At 46.2% G+C, this 10,042-nt stretch overlaps 1 protein-coding gene across 1 annotated transcript; it reads left to right on the top strand.

The window, feature by feature from the left end:
• Positions 1-1,238: 1,238 nt before the first annotated feature.
• On the top strand, positions 1,239-9,862 carry SARC_10353 (hypothetical protein; the record flags this gene model as incomplete). Its single annotated transcript, XM_014295608.1, has 16 exons — positions 1,239-1,294; positions 1,563-1,656; positions 1,823-1,928; positions 2,831-3,020; positions 3,524-3,581; positions 4,086-4,160; positions 4,471-4,672; positions 4,809-4,983; positions 5,356-6,001; positions 6,490-6,612; positions 6,832-7,002; positions 7,485-7,664; positions 8,398-8,556; positions 9,025-9,117; positions 9,289-9,435; positions 9,707-9,862. The coding sequence occupies 16 exons, from the start codon at positions 1,239-1,241 to the stop codon at positions 9,860-9,862; spliced, it is 2,631 nt and encodes an 876-aa protein (XP_014151083.1).
• Between the last annotated feature and the right edge of the window lie 180 nt (positions 9,863-10,042).

Raw genomic sequence — 10,042 nt, 5'->3', positions numbered from 1 at the left:
TATAAGAAATACTCAGGGCTTTTACTATAGATGCAAACTACCCTTCTCAAATATACAATGCCAAAGTTTGGATTTGTAATGATGTGAAACATACATCGTCATGATGGTACAGTTACAATAGCGCACACTTTATCTCACAACTCAATACCGAGCCGCCATACTCAGACAGCGTAACCAGCGGCGCTTTGGAGACAAGTATTACTCCTACCACACATGTATAAGCGATATAGTGTCGAGTATAGCTCGTTGATCCAGCCCACGGGCGTTGCATTCGGATTATGTTACCATGGAAACGTAAAGAAGTGTGTCAAGTGGGGTCTGACTCACTCATCCAGGTTGCACACAAGTATATGGTGCGGCTTACTTGAGAGGGTGAGCTGCAGTCTTAGCTATATGTATCCCCGATAACACCTTGTACCACTTCATCAAGGAAGTTTTATTAATGTTGTCCTCGGCTTAACTAAAACAAGTCCACAACCCACAAGCCCATATACCTAAAACCCAAAACGAAACCATACTTACTATATTTTAGACCGTTGTGGATCTGGCGGGTAGCGAGCGACTCAAAAAGACTGGCGCGCGTGGACTAGCAGCAGCCGAAGGGTAAGCCAGACTAGTTGTTGCTTCGTAAATGCCATTCCCATGCATTCACATATCTTGGAACTACAAGCATTTATGGCTCGCATAAAAGTCATACTTTGTTGTTGTATAATGCATGGCTAGATTGTTGTGAATAGCAAGTGCACCAGAACATGGTATATCTGCGTAGCATCAATTTCAAACTTTATGGTCCTAGATGGCCCACAGACTTAATCGTTTATTCAAAGACTTTTTCATCACTGGTTGGGCGAGAACCTTATTTCGCTGTGGTTAAGAAACTTCATACTCACTTCAGGAATATGGCGAAGTTTTGTTGGGTCTAGGGCGACGACCGTTGTTAATATTATAACTGCATGTTTTCACACCTAGTTCAGCGGGCTTTGACCTGTGCTATACGAATGTGTGTAGGCAACTATGGATCGATTAGTACTGCAGAACGATACCTCCAATGAAAGCGGAATTATTCGCTTCAAAATGGGGATTTATGGCAAAAGCATGGGCAGAGTCACTTCTGACAACTGTCAATGGTAATCCAGGTGTAGTGGACAGTTGCTCACGCAAAATATGAACTACAACAAGTGCAATTGCCGATCTCATGCATTTTTAATACGGTACGCTCTTACAGGGTGAAAATTAACATGTCCCTTCTCGCACTCGGTCGCGTCGTGCAAGGATTGGCCGAGAGGGCGCAAAGGTAGGCGGCACACTTTTCAGAGCTATACGTTATGTGCACAGAGGATACACGTGGCAGATCAATGCCCGTACCTGAACAGGTGCTACAAGCAACAAATGATTAAGCTGAGCACCATTTGCGTGTGTTTAGTATATGTGTAGGCTAGGTTGACTTAAAAAACTGTCCTAACCCATCAAACACACCTTCTAGTGATCACCAGCTCTACTTGCCTTGCTGTCCAAGTCGCCTATATATACATACAGCTTATCCCGCTGTCTTTATACAACAGGACATCCTGTCTGGCGGAACAGCCGACGGAGGCTGCCCAGGGCACGTTTGAGTTTGAGGCAGAGCTCCCAGCTATTCCGAAATTGGAGGGGCAGGTATAGCAGAAACACAAGTCAACCCTTCTGACCCATCTTGATACGCTCGTGATTTTTGTTAAGCTTTGTTATGTTGTTTCAGATCAAGGCATATAAACAATCAATTGCGTTGCTCGACCACATTTCAACCTGATTGTTAAATCGCATACCTCGGCTGACCTGACAGGGTCTCGAAGTGCGGTCCAGCGCGAGTACACTTCCAACCAAAAAAGAGTCATTCCTGAAACGAGCGACCTCTATTAACAAGAAAAAGAAGAAGTTCAGAAAGCGAGGTACGCCACACGGACAATCTAGCCTCATGTGTTGTGTAGTGTCCGAGCGGCTCAAAATTTTGCATTTTTCTCACCTGTGCCAATTTCGATTTTTATTTCTAACTGCGGTGTGGTGTGCGTGAGTGTGTATAAGCCAGGTGGTTGTGCTCTAGTTGCTGCCTTTGGCAGCGGTTGAGTGCGTTTTCATCCAGACGGCATCTATCGAATGTTAAGAATGTGATCGATAGCAATATTTGCCGCCACTGAGATCTGGTTATGTATATCGACTCTGAAGAGATTCTCACTCCTGACTCTGCACGATTGGTTCATTCCGGTTGAATTCACATCTCGAATGACATTCCACACTTGCCACTCGCTACAAGAGTAAGCACCTATCGTAGTATGTGCATCGCCCTAAATCTCAAGGGTATGTACTCAGTTCCGCGTATGCGATAGTCTGTATCTGAGTACATACTAATCTGTAACAGACATAGGCACATCTTCAGCAACACATACGCAACCATCTGCTCTGAATAACTTTCTTTGACCGCAGTAAGACTCATATGTATACATCAACGCAGAGAATGCCTTATAGTGCAAGCAAGTAGCTTCTCACCACAGTCGCAGTCACAAATAGGACACACAACTGGTAACAGTCATGCTCAGTGCACTTATACCAATCGGGTAATACTCTATACGTCCCACCACCCGCAGTGATTTTTGAGCCTTACTCTGAGTACAGACAGCATTGGCGCACTATCAATCACATACACAAACAGCATACCTACTTCTATCAAACACGCACACAAACAACATACCTACTTCTATCAAACACACACACAAACAGCCACCAAGCACAGACACAAACAGCATACCTACCGCTATTTCTCTGACACTTCTTCTCTGCTTGTCCGGCCTATCAGCGGAATCCCAGGACACCGTCAGCGTGTGTAGCATCGCCTCACAGCCGGTAAACGGGTCCAAGTCTGACCACGTGCCCTTCCGGGACTCCAAACTCACGCGCATTCTCGAGCCGTCACTCACCGGCAACTCTCTCACGCTGGTGGTGTGTGCGGTGTCCATGTCTTCCACGAACCGGCATGAAACCACCAGGTGTGTTGGTTGCGGCGTCCAACTCTTAAGTATCTAGTTTTGTGAAAAGGGGCGCTCTGTGTCTGGTCTTAGGGCGTAGAGGTGAATCTATCCTACCTACTAAAGTATATTGGGATTTAGGGGTTGCTGTAGTAGGGATGCGTAGTAAGTATTGCAAAGCGTGCAAGGTGTAGTTTGGGTTGCATGTCCGTCTAGTCGCACGCAGACAGTCGTATTTGGGGCGCAAATCGAACGAAAAACAATCTGAAAAATGTTCTAATAACGTGCTCCATTCATATACAAAAAGCGATAGACACGTTTGATTTTCATTAGATCCCGGATTCATACCTCCGCACTACCTTTCTACACACATGTCTTCGCTCAGTCAATCCTTTAGTGGTTGCGCTTGAGAACTGACAATCGCAACAAGAATCGATGCAGTCACCTGCTGAAAGAGAGGAAATAGCTCCATCACATGTTATGAAACGTATACACAATTTGACCCACCATGCTTTTTTCTGCAGTACCTTGGGATTTGCTGCGAACGCCAAACTCATTCAGTGTCAACCGGTAGTGAATAAGGTGAGGGCTGACTTCAGCGTTGTTGAGTTTTCTGGATTGCTTTCATATCCACACGCGATCGTTCACGTGACTAGAGGTGGCACGACTCAAAACTCTCGCAATGTTCCTTTTTCTTCTGTTTTGAACTTTTTTCTACTTCGTGCATTGTACGTACATGGATGTATGAGCTTTGCAACACAATCATAAGCTCGACACTTGAGAATGTACTCTCATGCTCAAGTAGACTCGTTGATATTTGTGCATAGGGACTCGCGCGATTCGATGAAAATGAGTGTTCTGTCTTGTTAAGCAAGAAGCATTCTACCATGACAAGATACTTACGATACAGTAGCAGAAGCTACACACTTCGCTGCAGACTGCGTTAAACGACTCTGCTGGTATAATTATTTGTCCCATTGCAGTTCACACACTCTATAGAAAGTATGTCGAGGGCGGGACATCTTGCGAAGTGAAGTGTCAGTTCCAGACTGGTAATAACACTTCTCCCGTACTTCGGCCATATAGGTCGCCGTATCTCCACGAACACAAGTGAAACGGCTACAGTCAGAAAATGAGGCACTTAAGCAACGGCTTCAGGAGGTGTGACAATTGTATTGGCGTAGATGTGCACGATCTTTCCCGTGAGGTTCAATATACCACGCACAGGTGACAGTGTACACATGCATCTTGTACAAAGTGCAACTACTGCATCTACAAGCACCGATGCAGTTTCAGGGGTTAGTATCTAAATTATCAATGAGCAGACACTGAATCATATCTACAGACCTAGTGTTTTATCTTGCAGCTTAGCCTCGCAACGCTTTACTTGGATACATAACGCGCATTCTGTTGCTAAGCAACAAGACGGATACAAAACCTGACTTGAGATTGTCTTGTCCACACCCTTCAGGCGGAAGCAGAGTCGTCCAAAGCCGCGGAAACTCTGGCTGAGGAAGCCGATCAGACGGCACAGGCCGTCAGAGCTCTTGAGCTGGAAACATCGCAGAAGGTCAAAGCGTTGGAGACGGCAGCCGTGGCACGTGTGCAGGCGCTCGAGAAGGCACTCGCAGAAGCCAAGAAGATATCCCACCAATTGCCTCTGAATTTTAAAGGTATATTTATTGCTGGTAGCTAATGCCATTACCCAAGACTTGGCTTTTTCTGTTTATTTCGTTGTGTACGATGAATTATATGGTTGTTATGTCACTCATATAATTGTACAAACCTTGTCCCAATTCGATATTACAGCAACTACGTCAATGCCCAAGGCGACGGATACGAGTTCCGATGGCGCACAGGCAAGCACCAGTGGAGGGTCACCTCTGCTGACTCGTAGACGCCCAACTGAATTGTACAACCACCGCGAGCGGCAGAATCGAAGTGTTACATGGGCACCGCACTCACACCTGCGGGGCGAGAAGAGGTAGGTAAATTAGTGCCATTATACTAGGCACATAGCACGACGTTTCCGCCGTATCACAGTTGCTGCTGAATTTACATACTAGACTTGAATGTGTATTGTTTGGTACTAAATTTACAGGCAAGGTTTAAATGTGTCGTCTTTGGTGGGGAATCCAACGAAATCCAATCACCCACAATATCGTTAGCGTGCGAAGGGTCAGCCATTATACACTGTACTCAAAAGCAGCATCCATGACTCTCAAGAACTGATTGGTCACGATGTGCTAGTATCTACAACTAAACGGCATCAATCATTAAGACAATTCTTTCCTCTTGTTCTTGACTTGCCGCTGAATTCATCATAATCCTTCCCCACCGTCCCGGTCGTGCTCAGGGCCAACAGCCCGTTGATTAAGCGCAGACTTTCACCCACCAACGGGTCACTGAGCGGACGGAGCATGCCATCACCTGTGGCTGTGCGTAGAGCAATGGCAGAGAGAGACAGCGACCAGCGCACCCTTGCAACGCCGAATGGCAGCACACTGGAGGAAGGCCCCAACCCCAGTCTGGGCATGCTGCTGCGTGTTAAGGAGAGCGGGAGTGAGGAAATTGCCGCAATGACAAACGATACACAAACGGGCGAGGATGGTGTAGACAACACTGGAGTGGCGGACGACACGGCGACAAGGCCCGTAGTAGCGGATGGGTTGTCGGGTGGCAGTGGTGATACATGCAAGACAGCGGAGGTCGGTTGCACTGTTGAGGCCACCGTGTTCTCAGGGACTTCAGTGGACGGGGCTACGCGACAGACGGTTGGTATCAGCGACACAGGGGATGTACTTAGTGGATTGGAAGCAAGTGTTAGTGAAGTGAGTATAGTGACTGAAATGGACAACACCAGCAAGGATACGGAGAAGGTTGAGGATTGTGATGACGAGACTGCGAGCGTGAGTTTTGATTTGAACGGAGACGGGAGTGAAGACGTTCAAGAGGAAACCGTTTCAAAAGTGCGAATGGAGGAGATCATGGAGAACTATAAGGTAGGGTCCTCTGCTGTTTGTCAGTTTATCGCAGTTGTTACATCACAGTTGTTACGGCAGTAATTGCGTTGATTGTTGATTGCTATGTGAACATAAGAACTTCGAGTGGTGTGCTCTCAACAGATACAGTGATAATCTCAATGCATGTATATCGAGCGACGTTGTTAATGGCACTGCATGAAGCTCCCCACGTATTCTTTATGAAGCTGTAGCTGAAATCAGGTTTATCACTACTGTTCCATGTCCAGTGAGGCTGTTTTGTTGTTTCACGTGTCCTTGCCTGCCGGATAGATTTATTTCTAAGCATAAACTTTATAACTAAGCAGAAGCGTCTCAAAACAGCAGGAAACTAAATAGCCGTCAGACACTGACAGTACCAAGATCTAGCTCTACATAGCACTGGATATCATAACACCCTGAAAAGCCCCTATCCAACCCTCACCATCCTAACTCTACTGTTCCTTTCATTGGTTCACTATAACCCGTAGACGCGAGTGGTAAACCGAGATAACAGTCGCCTGCGCCTCATTTCGCAATTAAAAGAGACGGTGGCAGAGAGAGACAATCAGCTGACCGAGTCTGGCTACGCCGCGCTCAGTCAAAAGTTATCTGTATGTTCTGGAGTGCCCTTTTTATGTTGCATGCTCGAGAGACTTTTCCTACACTATATCAGGCGTATGATCTACATGCTTCCTATATTTTAGTAGTCAATCAGTATCGTAGTAAAGTAAAATAGGAACTAGAATTAGTCGCCAGACTTCTCTCCTTGATATGTCTGCGGAAATTGTGTCACAAGCTACTCACTGCGTTAATACGACACCCTGTTACAGGTGGCAGAGGGCCGGATCATCTCTATTTCCGAGCAACTGTCGCTGACTCTGGTGTCTCTGAGTGAGGTGCAACAGAAGTACGAGGACGCCAAGGAAGCGGCGGAGGACCACGCTACGGAGATAGAAGCTTTCCGCTTAGAAAGAGAGGAGATAATCGAGAAGTGTAAAGGGGTATGTACTGTGTATAAGCGAAGGGCGGACGGCGTTATACGGGTTTACGAGTGTTTTGAAGCTTGTATTGTATGGCGAATTGGAGTGTATTTGGAATAGAAAGTGGTGAGGGTTGAATCGTCCGCTGGCGAACCAATAACTGAAACCGAATGTGCTGTATGTTGTACCGAACTATTTGCAAGCGTTCGGGTCCGTCTGGCAATGCCATGACAACACATCCCGTTTATTAGGCCTCGCGTATCGAAAGCAGAACACCCGCATTTGCTGTTGTCACGGCAACAAGGCTAGTGTCACCCTGTACCGCAACCACTTCTATGCTGCAATTCTGGGAAGGACACTGTGGTATGCATGTCACAATACTATCATCCAATAAATACGATCACGGACTTTTACCTACTCACCACGTCGAAGTGTCATAGTACCATGTGTATTATTGTTTATGCTCATGTCATCGTCGTTTTCCTTTGTCCCCGTTCTTGAAGGTGCTGGACAGGCAAAGGGAAAAGGCCAAAGCAGCAACGCTCAAGATGCACGGTATAATGCGAATGGAGTGGGAAGATGACCTAAGAAAAAGTGAGATGGAACAGAATATACTTAAATGCCAAATTGAAAGTGAAAAAGAAACTGTCGCCCAGCTAGCAGAGGAGCTGAAGTTGTCACTTGTATGTTTGTGTATAACTTTTCTCCCCGATGTTTATATTCTGCACGCACTAATCGTACGGCTCGTCGCTCGAAGCGAATTACGTGCTACTAATACGTTGAAGCGAATGTCAGTGCTGTCAAGACTAGCCAACAAGAAACCCGAATGTTTTGCTTTTTTGCAGCTATTTTGCTGAAGTGGTGGCTTTTATTATGTCCATAGCGTAGCTTAGCAATAGCCTTTTTCATGTACTGGAATGTCCCCATTGACCCGGATGGTTGACAGTGTACTACTGTCTGGTAGTAGGGAATATGTACCACCCACCGGCAACCACTTTATCAGTGCACTGTGGGGCTAGCTTATCTACCACTCGACATCTGTTGCGCCTCGGTTAGTTCTACCTTGTCGCTTGTAAATGTGGCTGTAAGTCCCCCCCCCCCCCACCCTAACAAAGCACTCCGTCTTATCGTTGTTCATCGTGGGCACGCTGCACCTCGAGACATAGCTCGCACTATACTGTTCCATCGGCAGAGGTGATGCGCTCTGGAGTCGACTGTGATGTTCATTGTGCTGTGAGGAGTGCACCACATGCCTCTCATGGTATCTGGTAGCTCGTAGCAACCATTGAGATCTAGATCTAAACCGAATACATTGAAATCACCTTACCGCGTGCATGTATCCGTGGAGTCCACAGCTCAACGCGCATACACGGTACCTTTCACGCGCTGATGTTCCCTTGCGCACACAATTGATAGGAGGACTACGAGTATGCGAGCGAAGAATACGACAAGCTTGTGATTGAGTTGGAAGAGGAGACGGACAAGGTAGAGACTCTGGAGGCAAAGTGCACGAAACTGAAGGCGATGGCACTAGAGCTGTGTGATCACTACTTTGCCTGCCATGAACGTGCAATGGTATGTGATTGTGCGCAGGGCATACTTTCTGTGTGCTTGTACCATGGGGTGTCTACAACATTCACGTGTCGTATTAAACCCTTCGCGGCTGTTTGTCTGCTGCTGTCTGTGTTGTTCGTCAGTCTCGTCTACAAAGTATGACACCGTCTTTCGAGCGCATTCTCAGCACTTTAAGCCGCTCGTTGAACCACGCCAACGACCGTTAACTTGCGTATCCATTGATTTCACCCGGTCGGTGGTGGGTACGTACGCGTTTTTTTTTTGGCTATTTCCCGCCCATTGCCTGCACATGCCTCATTCGCTTTAACACGGCTAAACAAAACCGTTGGCGTCTTGGGTAGTAACACATACTGGCTACACATGTCTCAGCCTCTCTAGTTCTAAAACCCTAAAACCCTACAACTGCTGGTGGTGCTCACCGGTGTATAAATACGAAAAAGCAATTTTGGTCCTTTCTACTTTTCGCAGAAAGAAATTGAAGATCACGAAACAGATGTCAAAGAGGCCGACGAACGCGAGGATAAACTTCGCGAACAAATCAAAAGTGACGCAGAGAACAGGGTGAGTGACACAGAACACTAGCACCAAATAGCTGTGTGGTCGTTGAAACAGCCAGTGTTGAATGATATTGCATGTACGTATGAATATCCATCGCATGGGCACTCCGCAGTTCTACATTGGTACAGGTCACATGGTTCATTCTGATGCCAAGTGCCACTTCTTGTTGTGTAGGCAAGAATACTCGAATTGGAGAAGAAGGTCGATAGCTTCGAGAGCAAAAAACAGGAATACAAGGCGGCATACGTATCCAAGTCCTTGCAATTTGATCAGCTCAACGAACAATTCGCTGCGCTCACCGAAGAGCTGATAACACTACAGGTAACTAAGAACACATAATGGTCGCAAATAGCAAACAAAGTGGTCTCTTATACTCGGTATACTGGTCCGAGGAGTTGTATCTAAGTAATTCGGTAGTTGTGTGCAGTTGTGTACAATCTGCGTGTTCGTTAGTTCATAGTCCGCATTTCAACGGAAGTAGCAGTTCAACGCTCGCTGTATCCAACATACGGTATGCATAACACGTAACGTATTCTATGGGACTAGAAATGCACGTGCTGGGCGCTATCGGGTGTTCACAAACTTACGATAGGCGTCTGGACTACCACTGGGTTGTGATGCGTTGCGTATCATAATAGTGTGGCTCAAACGAGTCATCCAGCTTCCCCAGGCTAAACTGGCTATAGAACGTTTATCGCTCGCATTATGTGCCATGGACGCGGATGGAATGAGAGAATTAAACGATTGAATGTAAATCAAATGTGACCGTTTGCTTAGTTTATTCGGAAGAATGCTTTGAGAGCCCCATTATATTCGTTGCACTCTCAACTATCAAGGCTAGAGATACTGCAGAAGCTTTGCGCATTGTATCATATATATATATATATATATATATATATATATATATATAATATATATTATATATACA

Source organism: Sphaeroforma arctica (assembly GCF_001186125.1).
Source record: "Sphaeroforma arctica JP610 unplaced genomic scaffold supercont1.1217, whole genome shotgun sequence".
In the NCBI taxonomy this organism is placed as follows: domain Eukaryota; class Ichthyosporea; order Ichthyophonida; genus Sphaeroforma; species Sphaeroforma arctica.
The sequence above is the reverse complement of the archived record's forward strand: the minus strand, read 5'-3'. Positions and strand labels throughout refer to the sequence as shown.